Source organism: Schistocerca cancellata, chromosome 1 (assembly GCF_023864275.1).
Source record: "Schistocerca cancellata isolate TAMUIC-IGC-003103 chromosome 1, iqSchCanc2.1, whole genome shotgun sequence".
Lineage (NCBI taxonomy): Eukaryota > Metazoa > Arthropoda > Insecta > Orthoptera > Acrididae > Schistocerca > Schistocerca cancellata.
Genome location: NC_064626.1, coordinates 922,992,067 through 923,010,338, shown reverse-complemented (window position 1 = coordinate 923,010,338; position 18,272 = coordinate 922,992,067). Strand labels below are relative to the sequence as shown.

The following is an 18,272-nucleotide window of genomic DNA, read 5'->3' as shown; positions in this document are numbered from 1 at the left end:
GCCTTGTTACTTGGACATAATCTTGTCCTAATGGACTCCTAAAAGTGTGCACAAGTCCGAAGCACATCTGTGATCTGAAGATCGTGGGTCCGCTTGTCGGTAAGTAGAGACAACACAGCGAACGGACAAGCAATAATTGGCACCATTACGAATAAATTTTCTTTTTTGTTAGCAGAATCTGGCGCACAGCTCATTTTACGACGAGGTATTTTCCCTATTTGAGATTCCAATTGTTGCTAAACTCTTCTTCTGGACACAGAATTTATGTTTTTAAGGAACTACATTGGAGATCTTAGAAAACCCTATCGTAAACCTAAGGGGAAGCCTCAGTTACGCAGCTAATGCTTTACTTAACGCTATGAGGCCCAATAGACCGCGCGCTGCTTTGAGAGATTGCCTCCACTTCAGCCTGTCTTTAGCTTCTTCCTGCCATCCTTCCAGCAGTACCACTCTCTGAAGGTCTTTGGACACGCAGTCACTCCAACGAGTTCTCGGTCTTGTCACGGACCTTCTACCGATTGGCTTGGTGTACTCAACCTGGGAGAAAGGATCCTACACTCTATTAATAAATTGCACAAAAAGATGGCAGAAACTACCGAAAAATTATATTTTCCTAACACTATTCGGGGGGGGGGGGGGAGGAGGGGGGGTTGACATCTTCAATAGAAATCAAACGTAAGTATTAAACTGCACTTTTGATTTTGAACAAAATGCCTGAGAGCTATAGATCCTTACCGAATCTGCGCCACGATTTTTTTTCTAAAAAAACATGAACATATGTTGATAGTGGTTACATTAACGGAAAATACATCTGACATTTTAGTCATAAAATGCTATTATTACACACGTGCAAGTGCTGTAATATATATGAACTTTTTTTTGTCAGTTGATACCAGATTTTAAAGAAAGTATACGAAAAATTTTAAAATCAACGTAAGGAAAATATTTTAAGCGTCAAATAAATTTATTTCTAGCCATTCAAACATATACGTTACATAATATGGACGAGCATGCGTGCACTAATTTTAAACGCCACGTACCTCGTCAAGTTTTGATTTCGCATCCTGACTGAGCTGTAGCGCTAGTTTTGACTAGTTTAAAGGGTGACACCACTGTAAAACTTTCAAAAAATCTTTTTTTGTTGGCTTTACAGTTGCTTCGAACGTCCTGAAATACGAGGCAAAATGTCTAATCACTGAAAAAAAAATGTTGTATTGCATTCCGAGCTGCTCCTCTAGTGCTTCGGGTGACCTGAAACGGCCTATCTGCTCCAACTCGACACCCCCTTTAATGTCTGGGTATACGAGGGTTGGTTTTTAATTAAGTGCCGTTCGCGCGTATAGTCCCGTAGTTCGCGCGGACGCCGCAACAAGCCACCGCGTCACTTGCCGGCATCCTTCCCGTTCACACTGATGCAAGTTGCAGCTCTGTAGCTGACGTGTACGCATCGCTATGCTACTTTATAATGTTTACGATTATTGAATCGCCCGCCGCGTGTGAGATACGGTCAGTGTTCTGGGACCGGCGCGGTGTTTTGCTAGTGGACTTTATGCCACGAGGAACGACAATCAACTCAGATTCCTACTGTGCAACTCTAAAGAAGCTCTGCAGAGCAATTCAAAACAAAAGGCGCGGCATGCTGACAAAACTCTTTCTTTGGAATTTCCACAAGTTTCAAGATCGGTTTTCTACAAAATTGTGTCTGAAAACCTAAACTTTAAGAAACTGTGTTCTCGGTGGGTACCCAGACTCCTCACAGAGGACCACAAACAGAAGAGATTTGCCACTTCAATGGACTTTTTGATTCGTTACGAGGAAGAAGGGGATGATATGTAGAGTCAAATTGTCACTGGAGATGAAACATGGGTATCCCATATCACTCCCGAAAGCAAGCGACAATCGATGGAATGGCGACACACAACCTCACCCGTCAAGGTCAAAGCCAAACAGACGCTGTCAAAGCGCAAGATTATGGCAACTGTGTTCTGGGACCGGCGCGGTGTTTTGCTAGTGGACTTTATGCCACGAGGAACGACAATCAACTCAGATTCCTACTGTGCAACTCTAAAGAAGCTCTGCAGAGCAATTCAAAACAAAAGGCGCGGCATGCTGACAAAAGGAGTTTTGCTCCTGCACGATAACGCTAGGCCTCACACCTCTCAAAAGACTCGGAATTTGATTGATTCTTTTGGCTGGGAAGTTTTGGACCATGCACCATACAGCCCCGACCTTGCTCCTAGCGATTACTTTACTTTATGCAAACCACGATCACTCCAAAATTTTGTCTGTACTACAGTCGCCGAATCACGGTTTTTGTGAAATTCTCGCACGCGGTCCGTTCCCGAGAAGTTCTCCATATCGACTGAATTCCAAGAGGCCACGCAAGCAATGAACGCGTCGCCCACTCTCACGATTTGTTGCACATGCGCAAGCAGTTCTTCAAACATAAACTTTCTTTTGAGACTACCTGTATATGCACTTGAGCTTCCTGATAGAAGCCAGTAACTTAATTCCTGTTGCCATAACCTGCCTACGACAGTCTGAAAGCTGTAAACCATAACGTTTCAGCTTATCACAAATAATGTTAGCGATTGACTGACCAGTTTCCCAGTCACAATTCACAAAGTCAAGTAAACGCTCTCTAACTCTATACTGGTTTTTTTCATCGAGAGCAATGTAACACAGTAGAAAAACATTTTCCTCTGTGTGGGCTTTATCGAAAATCGCATCTACGGTAACAGAAAAGTATTTATTACGTTTTACCTCCGATAAAATAGTTTGGCGACCAGTCTCCTGCTGTTTCAATAAATTCGTTCTGAACATAGTGTGATAGATAATGAACCATGCCTTTCCCTCATTGTTGTGACTCTTCAACTTTTCTTAAATGCTCTTTCGTAACTTGATGAAACTTCGCCCAAAACTCTAGGATGACCAAAAAATTTCCATTTTGACGATCTCCGACTAAGTCATTATCACCTCTCAAAGCTAAACCTCTTTCCGCGAGAAAAAGAATCGTTTCGATTACACCGTGTAATAGCTACTTCTGTCTAATGCTGCTCTTCTCTTACTATATTTCAGTCTAAAGGATTTTCTATAGCTGAACTACTGTTTAGCACATTTTTAATTTTACACTCTACTAATTACATTTTGTGCTCAGTGCTGCTTTTATGTTCAGTCACTCATTGTATTAGCCCTTAGCACCCTCTTGATAATTCCCAGCCATGGCCTACTGCTACACTGTGTGATCAAAAGTATCCGGACACCTGCCTGAAAATGAGTTAAAAGTTCGTGGCCACTCCATCGCTAACGTTGGAATTCAGTATAGTATTGGCTCACCCTTTGCCTTGATGACAACTTCCGCTCTCGCAGGCATACGTTCAGTCAGGTGCTGGAAGGTTTCTTGGGGAATGGCAGCCCATTCTTCACGGAGTGCTGCACTCAGGAGAGGTATCAATGTGGGACGGTGAGGCCTGGCACGAAGTCTTGGCGTTCCAAACCATCACAAAGGTGTTCTATACCATTCAGGTGAGGACTGTGTGCAGGCCATTCCATTACAGGGATGTTATTGTCATGTGACCATTCCGCCACAGGCCGTGCTTTACGAACAGGTGCTCGATTGTGTTGAAAGATGCAGTCGCCATCTCCGAATTGCTCTTCAACAGTGGGAAGCAAGAAGCTGCTTAAAAGATCAATGTAGACCTGTGCTGTGATAGTGCCACGCAAAACAACAAGGGGTGCAAGCCCCCACCAGGGAAAAATACGACCACACCATAACACCACCGCCTCCGAATTTTACTGTTGGCACTACACACGCTGGCAGATGACGTTCACCGGGCATTCGGCATACCCACACCCTGCCATCGCATCGCCACATTGTGTACCGTGATTCGTCACTCCACACAAGGTTTTTCCACTGTTCAATCGTCCAATATTTACGCTCCTTAGGCCAAGCGAGGCGTTGTTTGCATTTACCGGCGTGATATGTGGCTTATCAGCAGCCTCTCGACCATTAAGTATTCTCACCTCCCGCCTAACTGTCATAGTATTTGCAGTGGATCCTGATGCAGTCTGGAATTCCTGTGTGATGGTCTGGGTAGATGTCTGCCTATTACACATTACGACCTTCTTCAACTGTCGGCAGCCTCTGTCAGTCAACAGACGAGGTCGGTCTGTACGTTTTTGTGCTGTACGTGTCCCTTAACGTTTCCACTTCACTATCACATCGGAAACAGTGGACCTGGTATGTTTAGGAGTGGGAAATCTCGCGTACAGACGTATGACACAAGTGACACTCTATGACCTGACGACGTTCGAAGTCTGTGAGTTCCGCGGAGCACCCCATTCTGCTCCCTCGCGATGTCTAAAGACTACTGAGGTCGCTGATATGGAGTACCTGGCAGTAAGTGTCAGCACAATGCACCTACTATGAAAAAGTATGTTTTGGGGGTGTCCCGATACTTTTGATTACATGATGCATATCAGACTGGAGAGAGCCCCCTCCTTGGAGAGTTCCGTACCTTGCGGAAACAATAGGTAAGCAAGGCAGTACTATGATAGCTTTTCTTTGTTCCAAACAAGCCAGCTCCTTTTTAAAATTTTCTCGGTTCTTAAAATGCGCTCAAATATATTTGACGGGAAAGGTATTACCTTATCGGTCCCCCGGCGGCCTTGTAGGTGTTTGATCTGGACCTCGCCTAACAGCTTCTCCTACCTCTAAACCGCTGAAGCGTTTTTCTTTCCTTTCATTATTATTTTTTATTTCTCCAGCTTCTCATTTCCTGACGAGTTAGCCGTTAAAACATGTACAGTTTCTGCAGACGATTTCGAGACGTGTCACTGCCAATTGTTCTCCCTCTTACACTTTTGTGTCCACTCTTCCCGATTGCAAATGTCACCCCTACTGACGCCTCTCTCGTCATCGACATGGTCCCATCCGTGCACCGCCGATATTTCGGATGCTTCTAAACAACGTGTGTCTTGCAGACCAAGAGTTACAATTTTTTTTAAGTGGCACTTGTTTTTGCACGAGAAGGCCGTTCTTAAATGCCTACACGTGGAATTGTCTAATTAACGACGTGCCTTTTCTATGAGAACTCTGATCCTCCACACTGTCAATTAAGTAAGCCTCAACTTCATCTCCCACATCCTACTAACTTCCCCGACACTACCGGTTTAGCGAATGGCGCAAAGGGTAACAATATCTGTCTCTTTTTCGCATCATTATCTTTTCAGCTTTCGTTTTTGACAAACCAATGAAACACTTTAACACTTATTCCCACTCGGATTTTTCGTTTCCACTACCACAAAACTTTTAGAACTGTGTGACGCAGCTATATAAAAATGTAGCTTGTCACACAATCACATTATACGGAGAGAGTGGCTATTCAGCTCGACGAACTTCTGTGCACTACAGTGACAAGCCAATACAAAACAAACTAAAACAACAGAAACTTTTGTGTGTCCGCACTAGTACGATTTCGGTGCTGTAACCTCGGCTTATTAAAGCTTGATTTCGACCCCTGGGCAGTGGCGGATACAGAAAAACCTGAAGGAGGGGGCGCTAAAGTATCTTGAGCTACCTGTACTTTTACCATGACAAAAAATAATCAAGTCACATGCAAAGCTTAAGAAAGTTTTATTTAAACTGATTATACACATATACAAGACAACGTCATCTTATGATATAAAAAAGTTACAGTTGAGGTTCTCTTCCTTAAATGATGATTTTTTTTGCGCCTACTCTTCCTGTCAAATGGGATAATTACATCGTCAATAGGACAATCAATGTCAGGGTGATTGTTGAACATAGCTAAGCAATTAAGTAGATCCTCCTTCATTGTCGACCTCAGCCATGTCTTTGTAAGCCGCAATGTTAAAGAACTTCTTTCTACTGTAGCAATAGATGTAGGTAGACAAGCAAATATTTTGTACAGCGTGTCAAAGTAGGATAGTCAGATCTAGGACAAACGGACAATGCGTGTGTAACAGAACCATGGTTCAGTGGAGAGGCCGTCAAAAACTGAACACAGATGAACCATGAAAACAGGAAGGTGGTGTACTGAACTGTGAAGAAGCAGCAAAATAGAAACAGTGAACAGTCGAAAGACGACAAGTTCAATATAGAGCAGCACCAAACAGCAGCGGCGTTGTGGCTGCCGGCACGGTAGCTCAGCGTGTTAGCTGCCCTCTGTACTTAAAACAAGTGAGTTAATGGATCAAGCACGTATGTTTTGACAGAGCACAAACTGTGTGATTGTGAAACTTGCGTTCATTTGTTGCAGATTATGTGACATTGTTTCCATCATTTCCTTGAGAGTGATCACATTCATACGAACACTTAAGTCGGACAAGGAGGCATACCTCACTTACCGACGTACAAATTACACTCCTGGAAATTGAAATAAGAACACCGTGAATTCATTGTCCCAGGAAGGGGAAACTTTATTGACACATACCTGGGGTCAGATACATCACATGATCACACTGACAGAACCACAGGCACATAGACACAGGCAACAGAGCATGCACAATGTCGGCACTAGTACAGTGTATATCCACCTTTCGCAGCAATGCAGGCTGCTATTCTCCCATGGAGACGATCGTAGAGATGCTGGATGTAGTCCTGTGGAACGGCTTGCCATGCCATTTCCACCTGGCGCCTCAGTTGGACCAGCGTTCGTGCTGGACGTGCAGACCGCGTGAAACGACGCTTCATCCAGTCCCAAACATGCTCAATGGGGGACAGATCCGGAGATCTTGCTGGCCAGGATAGTTGACTTACACCTTCTAGAGCACGTTGGGTGGCACGGGATACATGCGGACGTGCATTGTCCTGTTGGAACAGCAAGTTCCCTTGCCGGTCTAGGAATGGTAGAACGATGGGTTCGATGACGGTTTGGATGTACCGTGCACTATTCAGTGTCCCCTCGACGATCACCAGTGGTGTACGGCCAGTGTAGGAGATCGCTCCCCACACCATGGTGCCGGTTGTTGGCCCTGTGTGCCTCGGTCGTATGCAGTTCTGATTGTGGCGCTCACCTGCACGGCGCCAAACACACATACGACCATCATTGGCACCAAGGCAGAAGCGACTCTCATCGCTGAAGATGACACGTCTCCATTCATCCCTCCATTCACGCCTGTCGCGACACCACTGGAGGCGGGCTGCACGATGTTGGGGCGTGAGCGGAAGACGGCCTAACGGTGTGTGGGACCGTAGCCCAGCTTCATGGAGACGGTTGCGAATGGTCCTCGCCGATACCCCAGGAGCAACAGTGTCCCTAATTTGCTGGGAAGTGGCGGTGCGGTCCCCTACGGCACTGCGTAGGATCCTACGGTCTTGGCGTGCATCCGTGCGTCGCTGCGGTCCGGTCCCAGGTCGACGGGCACGTGCACCTTCCGCCGACCACTGGCGACAACATCGATGTACTGTGGAGACCTCACGCCCCACGTGTTGAGCAATTCGGCGGTACGTCCACCCGGCCTCCCGCATGCCCACTATACGCCCTCGCTCAAAGTCCGTCAACTGCACATACGGTTCACGTCCACGCTGTCGCGGCATGCTACCAGTGTTAAAGACTGCGATGGAGCTCCGTATGCCACTGCAAACTGGCTGACACTGGCGGCGGCGGTGCACAAATGCTGCGCAGCTAGCGCCATTCGACGGCCAACACCGCGCTTCCTGGTGTGTCCGCTGTGCCGTGCGTGTGATCATTGCTTGTACAGCCCTCTCGCAGTGTCCGGAGCAAGTATGGTGGGTCTGACACACCGGTGTCAATGTGTTCTTTTTTCCATTTCCAGGAGTGTAGATGCGTCGGTAATAGATTCTTATCGTATGACACACGTACTGTCACTAATGCCGTATACGATATACCAGACATGCTTTCCAGTGGCGGATTCAGTTGGCTTATCATCTTGTCATTGAACGTTTGCGGTTCGCATTCGAAAGCCGCTGCCTTTCAGCTGCTAATAGAGTAATCAATTATTCAAAATCCAGAATGAGATTTTCACTCCGCAGCGGAGTGTGCGCTGATATGAAACTTCCTGGCGGATTAAAACTGTGTGCCGGACCGAGACTCAAACTGGAAACCCTAGGATGTGGCTAGGCCATATCTCCGCAATATCAAAATGGTTCAAATGGCTCTGAGCACTATGGGACTCAACTGCTGTGGTCATAAGTCCCCTAGAACTTAGAACTACTTAAACCTAACTAACCTAAGGACATCACACACATCCATGCCCAAGGCAGGATTCGAACCTGCGACCGCAGCGGTCGCGCGGTTCCAGACTGTAGCGCCTAGAACCGCTCGGCCACTCCGACCGGCTCCGGAATATCCTTTCTTTCAGGAGTGCTAGTCCTGCATGGTTCGCAGGAGAGCTTCTGCAAAGTTTGGAAGGTAGGAGACGAGGTACTGGCGGAAGTAAGGCTGTGAGGACGGGGCGTCAGTAGTGCTTGGGTAGCTCAAATGGTAGAGCATTTGTCCGCGAAAGACAAAGGTCCCGAGTTCGAGTCTCGGTCCGGCACACAGTTTTAATCCGCCAGGAAGTTTCAGTTATTCAAAATGACAGTCACAATCGCATTACTTATTTTGCCATCAACCGGTTTCAACCGGCTATCTAGCTACCAACCGTGCACAGGCAGGGTGACTACTCCAGCGACCGACCAAATGGCGTAAATTGCCCTGAAGATGACCTCATCGCGGGTTGAAACCGGTTGATGGCAAAATAAGTAAAGCGATTGTGACTGTCATTTTGAATAATTATAAATAAATCGCTGTTTATCTCCATACAATTATGTTGTCTAAAAATTTGCAAATTGAGTAGTAGTGCAGAATGAATTTTGATCATAGGTCCCTTCCTTATATCTCGCGGTTGCAAATGGACTTAACACAGACAAATTTGAATACTGCTAACAGCGGAGAAGGACGAGGAAGAGGAACCACGTATGAGGTTTGAACTCTGTTCGCCCACTTAGCAGTAGAACACCGTGACAATGTATCTTATTTTGTTCATCGCGTTTATTCTGGACGGACGTCCCATTACACCCGATCAAGTTCACTGTTCCGTTCAATCAGTTCTTTTATTACAGAGGGCATCCAACCCTCTGAGCGAAGGCAGTGAGCTTCCGTGCCGGCTATCAGTTCACCGTTTCTATTTTGCTTTTTTTAAGATTCAGTACACCTTCCTGTTTTCATGCTGTGTGTTCAGTTTTTGATGGGCTATCCACTAAGCCAAATTGATCTGAGCGGGGCGGGGGGGGGGGGGGGGGAATACGATGGGGTGTTTCCCTGTTTCCCTCGTCAGTTAAAGCTGTTGTCTAGACACCGTACATGCTAAGACTATTTTTTTCTGCCTAAATCAAACTCCTTATGAACCTAAGCGCTTTGGCTATCCGTGCAGAACTCACGGCCAGACCCAGAGTTCCACCTGTCGTCGTTCCTGCGTCACTGCCTGTACTCTAACACAGACGATGTAATTCCTGTACAGCGATGACATTTGTAATTGAAAGTCGCCGCTTGGTATCTGCGGATATATACGCTATTGCAGTGCCTACGTTGAGATGAGCGGTGCAATGTTCGTAACACAGGCACCGCACTATCGTAAGAAAGGAAAACGTTCCTACTCTTTTTCCACCTGAATTTGACGGAAATTTTCTAGTTTCTGTAGGCATCTTACGAGACCCACTGAAATGTAGGAGACAAGCGAGTAACTTTCCTTTTTTTTTTTTTTTTTTTTGGTGGAGGTGTTTAGTGTTCCATGGGAGTCCTGCTAGGTTATCTAAGTATTTGCATTACATCCTACGTGATTTAGTAGTTTCGTATTGGTCCACTAATTTTAATTCCTTTTGTGTGTAATAGCTTGCAAACTTTATATTCGATTGTGACAATTTCGAAAAAAAAAAAAAACAAAAAGAACGCTACCTTAGTTTTCATGACAACTTCCCACAGATTTAATACGGCACGTTGGTTTGCTCAAACCAATTTCAAGGGATATTGAAAGTGTTCTAGTATGCCATTCAGTAATGGAGTGAAAGTAGTGTACACTTAGATGCCAGTATTTTGTTTTATTTCACCAATAAATAACTTAAAAGCAATTTTGTTGACTACATACGTTAAGCAAAGTTTCAAATTAAGGGAAGATATCTAGTGGTGATCACTGCTGCGGCAATGAGAGGAACTGCTCCGGGTGCAACGAGTCCGTGGACTGAGCTCTGGACAGCGGCTGCTCCTCCTCCTCCTCTGAAGTCGAGGGAGTCGGGAGTCTGGCGAATGAGGCGCCGCTGGAGGACGAAGAGTCTGGCGTCGGCGCCTCTCTGAAGAAGCGGCCCACGAGCGGCGCCCGCGACAACAGCCAGAAGGCTGCTCCCACCTGGAAGGCGGCCAGCGCCGTGGTGGCGCGAGCACCCAGCCGCAGAGCCTGCCGCACGCGGCCCGCAGGGGGCGCTGACGTCGGGCTGGCAATGGTGGTGGTGGTGGTCTGGGTCGGCGCCGCAGCTGTCTCCGCATCTGAACAAGGAGACATACCGAGTCACGCTAAGGCCGGCAAGCAGCGTCTTCGCAATGTTTCGTTGCCAGGACGGCTGCCTTCAGAACAACTTTGGAGTAAACATTGTTTTGAACGTCTTAGCCCCTTTTGTTTTGCGTAGTGGGGGAAAAAATAAACCACGGAATAATGTAGATAGGTAAAAATTGACATACATGCTTGGAATGACATGGGGTTTATTAGAAAAACAAAAGGTCACAAAATGTCCGACGAATGGCGCTGGACAGCTAAACTGCTACTGTGACGGGTGAAAGGTACGCCGATATGTTACAGAATTTCATCATCGCCAGCCTGGCTGAAACACCTGCTGGAATGTACGATGTTTATGCAGGATGGCGCTCCACCCCATATTGCTAGAAGCGTAAAAGATCTCTTGCGCGCGTCGTTTGGTGATGATCGTGTGCTCAGCCGCCACTTTCGTCGTGCTTGGCCTGCCAGATCCCCAGACCTCAGTCTGTGCGATTATTGGCTTTGGGGTTACCCGAAGTCTTAAGTTTATCGTGATGGACCGACATCTCTAGGGATGCTGAAAGACAACATCCGACGCCAATGCCTTACCATAACTCCGGACATGCCTTACAGTCTTGTTCACAACATTATCCCAGACTACAGCTATTGAGGAATGATAGACATTGAGCGTTTCCTGTCAATAACATTTTGCTTTGTTATGCTAATTATTGTTATTCTGATCAGATCAAGCGCCATCTGTTGGACATTTTTTGAAATTTTGTTTTTTGGTTCTAATAAAAAACCACGTCATTCCAAGCATGTGTGTCAATTTGTACCTCTATCTACATTATTCCGTGATTTATTCAGTTTTCAAATTTATACTGACTTTTGATCACCCAGTATATAGAACTAAGGGTCAGATTAATGACTAATGTGACTCATCAGTTAGAAAGTTAATAGCTAACAAGTGATTAAGCAGAACATGTAATAGCGCACGTTGCCTTTTTTTCATGTCTACCTAATGTAGACCAAGGACAGTATCCTGAATAGGAAGGCGTCCAGGTATATGACACTGATTATACTCCTGATGTATGCAGCTCCTACAATCCTGCACTACTTGCAAATCACACAAAGTGCTACGCATCATTAGCAACGCTCTACCCGTACTGTTGATCTTCGTAATGAATATCGTCTTTAAATCCTCAAGAATGTAACAACAAAACTCGCCACATGACTATTCAAGAACTCTAGACATTCGACTAATTATTTCATTCTTACTCTCGGAAACTATGATCACAACCGTAAGTTGAAGCATAAGCGGCTGAAGACTACTAGGTAGGGCATAGCCACCTATGCCGAGCTAACATATACAGCGACAACATCGGGCAGTCCCTGCAAATCAGCAACATGAACTTTGGATATGCTAGCTGCTATTAAAGCAGACCAGCTCGTACAATTTCGCACAAACCGCTAACACTACCCTACAGTGTTAATGCGATTTATCACCTATCTGATACTAGACGATGATGGACCCAGTTATTATAGGAATGTTGATGTTACCTAGCGGCAGGTGTCGAGTAACACCGCTCCACATCAAAGATAATCGCCTGCACGATACCTGCTACTAGTAAAGCCTACCCTTGCATGACTTGTCGCAGGCAGCAAGAAAACCGCTGCTGTACTGACAACCCGCCGCAATTGTCTAAGAGGTTTCTCCTCCCGCCCTCCCCCCCCCGGCCCCCTGGCACTTTTTCTTGTTCTCTAGACCGTTACCCTTCGTTCAGTTTTCGACCCAATTTATCTCCAGATAAGAACGTATTAATGGTCAACCATAACCAGACACGTGCAAACTATAGTACCAACATCTTGCGAGACTTAATGACAACCAATATGCAGAGATGGCATAAGATGTTAGCTGCAGTATTTAAAAAAAATAAAAATTATACTAACGATTCCTTTAAAAAAATTATTCACCTAATGCACGGAATGTTGTATGCAACTTTCTTCTAGAAAAATAAAGACGTCTTCCATTAATTTGTGGAAAATTCATAGATAACTAGGATGTCTTAAGTCTGTTTTCTCTTGTTTCATTGAATATTGACTGTTACCGCTAACAACTCCAGCATGCTTAACTCACCAGATGCTGCTTCAGCTTCTGCGCCGTTCAGTTGGTTCTCCAGTTTGTCCAGCCAGCTGTCCACGATCCTGATCGCACTGTTGTATTTCTTAATTATCGTTTTAGCAACCCTGTTAAGTTTCTTCCTGCCGATTTCGCTTATAACTTCGGTTTTATCTAGTGCGGGTCGCACGATCCGCGTTATGTGTTGCGTGATAGCATCATACAGCTTAAAAAAAAAAAAAAAAAAAAAAAAAAAAAAAAAAAAAAAAAAAAAAAGAAAGATTTGTTATGCGGTATTCATGTAACCATTTCAGAGTTCACACTTATTAACAGTTACCTTTTCCGGCGACTCCCTCACTGCGGGAAATTTCTTCTCTATTACTACCATGCCTTTGCTAACCGCTTCATCTGCGTGCTGAATAATTGGCCGCCAGCTGCTCACTTTGCTTTCTGCAAGTTTGAGAACCGAACCAACAACTTTTTCGGTCAAGTTAAGTGACCAGGTGATGATGCTGGCCTTTTGCTTCACAGAGCAATACGCATCTTTGCTCTTCTGGACGGCGATTACCACCGCTGGCCAATGTTTCAGCAGCTCAGCCATCTTGTACGTCTGCTCTGGCGCCTCCCCAACTGCGGGAGGCTGGGCCGGTGCAGTAGCAGGTACTGCCGGAACAGAGTTCTCAGGCTGGACTGGCCTGCCTTCTTCAGACTTGACAACGGTTGATTCGCACATGTTAGCTTGCTAAAACTATTAATTAAACACACAATTACCACTCAAATACTATAAAAGTCGGTTGTTTATAATCAACACTATTAATCTCTACTATGAGAGCTGCGAACTTTCACATACCGGACTGTTGAGGGACCGGTGATCACTACCAGACTACGTTCACATTTGGCTCAGCCAGGAATTTATAGCATTTGAGGCGCGCGTCATTGTGCGTTCAACGGCAGAGGGCGTGACTGTCTGCCGTGCCTCACTGTTGTTAACATTACCGTTAGCTCTTTTATGCGCACATTTATTTTCAAAACAAGTAGCAATATTTATTCAGCATATAGATGCTTATAGGTGGATTCATCTAAATACAATACTTCAGTAGCATAATCCTCCCAACAAATTGTGCTGTGTGTAGCGATGTAGTGCCAATCGGCCGACAAAAGTTTGTCTTTCGCCACTGCGCGCGGGACTAAATGCTGTTCTAATACACACGACAGGGTGCAAGACGGATAACTTTTAAAGAAAGAGTTTCTGGAAAAATTTAAAGACTGCTGATGTTTGTAGAACACGTCATGCGAGGAGTATAACAATATATATGCAACAAATGAAGCACTTTTTTCATTTTGAGTACGTAATGGCTTCGTGTGGCCCATAGAGAGGACAAAAGTCCTCACCCTTGTGTATTTTAGTGTATAGGTTTTATTTCCAATCTTTAACGGAAATGAAATTTAAAAACCGAATCACCGATAGATTAGACCTTAGATTTCATTTCCGATACTTATCGGAAATAAGAGCGAAATACAGACAGTTGATGGACTCGTATTCACGAAACATACTAGCTTCATTGATAGAAATGTTACAAAAGTCCAGGCTACATCCACGCCTTGTACTACGAAGAGCAAAGTGTAGGATTATTTTTACAGTTCTAACAGTTGTTAAATGCTTCATTTCTTGTGTGTCTGTTATTGTATTTATTAGATGATCTGCGCCGATACTGCTCTTGTCTTTCTTCTTCTAATTCGAAATTTATTTGTTATCTTACAAGGGACTTCGTTTCTTCTACAAACATAAACAAAACAATAAGATTTGTATGCATATTTTTTATTTTATTTATTTTGCTTTACTTTCCTCAAGAAACTGTAAACCACATTGCAGGTTTCAGGTATCATTTTAGATCATAATTGTGGGGACACAGTTGCCCTGGATTTGCGGTTCTCGTAACTTTCGCCAATGGCTACAACTGACAGCCTCTCCTTGCAAGCTTGCAGCTTCTTTCATGTCTGCACCCTATTCTTTTTCGTTAAGAATGGTTTAGTGATTTTCCAACAGCTCTGAAAAGCACTTCTCATTTTTACTTAGACTATTACGAAAATCATTAGCTCCCAGCTGTTTAAGTAACAGAATGGGGGTGAATTTCTTTCCTTGCAGCCGGCCGGAGTGGCCGAGCGGTTAAAGGCGCTACAGTCCGGAACCGCACGACCGCTACGGTCGCAGGTTCGCATCCTGCCTCGGGCATGGATGTGTGTGATGTCCTTAGGTTAGTTAGGTTTAAGTAGTTCTAAGTTCTAGGGGACTTATGACCACAGCAGTTGAATCCCATAGTGCTCAGAGCCATTTGAACCATTTTTTTTCTTTCCTTGCATTAGCCACTTTGCGCACAGCTTTCTCTTGGCTTTTTTCTTTTTTTTCTTTTTCTTTTTGTAATTTAGGCCTTGTTGCCTCTAAAACAGCCAAGGCAAACCCCCGTTTCTGTTTCTGTGTAAACCGAGCGGGATCTCGTAGAACATAAACTCAATGAACGTAAGTAAACATATCACAACAACAGGACGGCGTCGTAATCTCCGAGTTCAGTTGGTTGGGATATGTGTAGGCTGGGACGAAATTGGTCGGTCGATCGGCCGATAAATTGGTGCATGTGTAGAGGCCCGAAACGGTGACGCCATGGCACAACTGCTTGCTACACCAGCGCCACATTCGTGAGGTTTCTACCGGGAAACCATTTACACTAATCAGTCAGACGCAAAGGTTCAACTCCTATGCATGTACTTTATTCCGTTAGTACTTTTGAATAGTGCATGTTTGTTTTTGAAAAACTGAAAGAACTACCGAATAAATCTGTCATTACGCTTTCCGTATATACGTGTTGCGTTCCTGTCTTTATTCACTCTGCTGCAATTCTTCTGAAATAATGTAGCATTTGTAATGTAGGTGGTTCGATAATTATTATTTAATGTTGCTCGAGCTCCATTTGAAACGCGAAGATGTCAAACATAGCTAAATGTCGACGTTTGTGCCTCTTAAATGAAGCTGGCTTATGAAATAGCGTAACGCCATCAAAAAATCGAAGTCCTTTCACTTTCCGTAATTGACCAACGTAGTCTACATAGTCGCGTGTAGGACACTACATTTCTCCCGAACAATAAATGTTTTATTTAATGTTTGGAGGAGGCATAAAATTAATGTTCTGCATAGAATATTAGCAAATTTCGTGAAAATGTTTTCACCAATGTGATAACCACTTTTGTCATGTTGAATGCTGACATTTAGTGGTTGACTTGTAATTAAAATTCAATTAGTAAAATGCATTCAGGGCGTGCGAAAGGAATTTTTGTAGTTTCACACAAAATTCAGAGGAGTCCACACTGATATGCTTCCGTCTCTCTGACGGTGAGATGGTATGTTTTTATTTTTCGAACTGCTTTTTCTAGCATTACTGACAACCCCAGACACTGCTAAGCGGGTGCCATATGCGTATGGCTATTCAATGGGCAGTGGTTATCTGATATACGTGGTTGTTGGACCTCTCTCGTAATGTAGAATAAGTGAGATATTTTGAAAACTTTGGTGGTCTTTTTTGCGAGACGTGGCTGCATGGTTCTAGTGCATGATACTGAATACGTAACAACCTGTGGGCAGTGAAATGCAAATGTTGCTTACCCCGATATAGCGGGTAAGAGTCTACGTAACAACCTGTGGGCAGTGAAATGCAAATGTTGCTTACCCCGATACAGCGGGTAAGAGTCTACGTAACAACCTGTGGGCAGTGCAATGCAAATGTTGCTTACCCCGATACAGCGGGTAAGAGTCTACAAATTTCTATTGCACGACATTATTGGAACCTCCTGTAATGGAGTCTGTCTGGAACGAGAGGGGACATAGATTAACTTTAAGGAAAATTTAAATCCTTCAGTAGGTGGTGATTTGGGCTGGAATTTTCCAAAATCTGAGGAAAGCTTTTACGTAAAGTTTTCTTTCCAGACAAGATAGAACATTTAGATTAATTCATACAGTCGTAGTGCATTCATTACTGTTACTGTATCTCATATAGCTTTAGTTATTCACCCTTCTAGAACAATAGTTTTTCTAAGGCACTAAAGTTCATGTTCCTTAATGTAGCAATCGTATACAGGACACCGAATGTTTAAATATGTAGCAGAAAGTAATAGAACCTAGTTTTGTATTTGGTGACCTAACTTTATATAAGTTGGATGGACATTTGTGTACATACGTAATTAAGGTCGAAACCGAGTAGCTAATTCGAACAAATATGGCAAATCGAATATTACAGTAATAGCAGATTCTCTGAGTGAGCACAAAAATTCACCAGAGAAATTTTAGGACTAGAAACGATACATAATCAAATTGCATTATTTTGTCTCTCGCTGGGTTGCTTCTGACATTACACGTGGAATTTGCAAAGAAAGATAAGCTTGCAAATGAACTCTTAAAATGTCTGTAGACTATCAACCTAATTTCACGATGTTCTCGTAAGGAGAAAAATAGATTTGTCCATGTTATATCCATTTGAGTTATTTAGTCGCATAAAATATAAAATTTTGTGCCATTACATAGACTTCCGAAATTACGTTTAAGAATGGCAGGGCGCGTTTCACTGCCTGTTAAGTTGCGGTAGTTTGATTTTGAAATTTTCTTGTAATTTGATAATTTGCGCAAATCAGTTTCTCTGGACTGATCCGCAAATATGACCATGCAGCTACAACAATTGCTTTTGATGCCATCTGAAAATTATTTATATTATAATTAAATGTTGACAACGAGATAGATTGCAAATTAGTAATGGCAACTTTTCAGCATTTGCAATATACGTATGTCAAAAACACGCTGACCCAGGAGGAATGGTCAACAAACAGGGGTATGACAGGAAACATTAGAGCCAAAAATACAGTAAACATGAGCTCTAAAGTGCATACCTTAAGAGCAATGAACACTTGTTCATCTTCGCTACTGCGAAAAACATTTCTACTGAACGCTTAAGGTATTCGTTTTAGAGGCAATGTTTACCAGACGTTTTTGCTTCGAATGATAGGAACTGAATCTTGGCCATTTCTCTGGGGACATCCTGTATATTTCACACCATGAGATGCTGATTGTTGATTTGCAGCTACATCTATACTAAAAAAATGAAGTGCATGGTAGAGAGTACTTCGGACTGTAGGGTTTTCTTCTCGTTCCATCCAAGAATGGAGCGCGGGAAGAATGACTTCAAATGACTACGCGCGGCATAAGTAATCTTTTTCCTCATGATCACAATGGGAGCGATGAGTAAAGAGGTGTAGTACATCCCTAGCATCATTTAAAGCCGATTTTTGAAACTTTACAAGTAGTGTGCCTCTATCTTCGTGTCGGTTTGGTTAAATAATTCTTTGTTGGTCAGTAGGCAGATGCAAGTCTTTCGACTGGGCACCACTTCGACGACTTGCCGGTCCCTAATCCACACCAGCTAGCCAGCCGGGAAAAGCGAACTTCCAGTTTAATGGGGAACCACTTGCCGTTCCTGGCGACTTCTTACATCTTGGAGAGATGAAGACTTGAAATTTTCTTGGTCCGACTGGAATGTGACTCACCAATCGGATTCGTAATCCATAATTATGGGTTGGGAATGGCTTCAAACAGTTTCCCTGAGAAACAGGTATTAGTCACCAA

At 44.0% G+C, this 18,272-nt stretch overlaps 2 protein-coding genes across 2 annotated transcripts in view; one reads left to right on the top strand and one right to left on the bottom strand.

Annotated features, from left to right (window-relative positions):
- The window catches only part of LOC126191336 (E3 ubiquitin-protein ligase RNF103-like), a 428,517-nt gene that overhangs the window by 213,094 nt on the left and 197,151 nt on the right, over positions 1 to 18,272 (top strand). The window lies entirely within an intron of this gene.
- LOC126191376 (uncharacterized) lies at positions 10,056 to 13,353 on the bottom strand. The gene is made up of 3 exons (XM_049932229.1): positions 12,948 to 13,353; positions 12,629 to 12,836; positions 10,056 to 10,505 (listed from the first exon to the last, which is right to left on the bottom strand). The coding sequence occupies exons 1-3, from the start codon at positions 13,341 to 13,343 to the stop codon at positions 10,153 to 10,155; spliced, it is 957 nt and encodes a 318-aa protein (XP_049788186.1). The 5' UTR covers positions 13,344 to 13,353; the 3' UTR covers positions 10,056 to 10,152.

What these genes read in the sequence shown, in the direction of transcription:
- LOC126191376 (XM_049932229.1), bottom strand. Translation starts at nt 13,343, where the DNA reads ATGTGCGAATCAACCGTTGTCAAGTCTGAAGAAGGCAGGCCAGTCCAG. An exon ending in TGAGGGAGTCGCCGGAAAAG is followed by an intron (nt 12,837 to 12,947) that starts GTAACTGTTAAT and finishes TTTTTTTTTAAG; the next exon opens with CTGTATGATGCTATCACGCA. An exon ending in AGAAGCTGAAGCAGCATCTG is followed by an intron (nt 10,506 to 12,628) that starts GTGAGTTAAGCA and finishes CTCCTTGTTCAG; the next exon opens with ATGCGGAGACAGCTGCGGCG.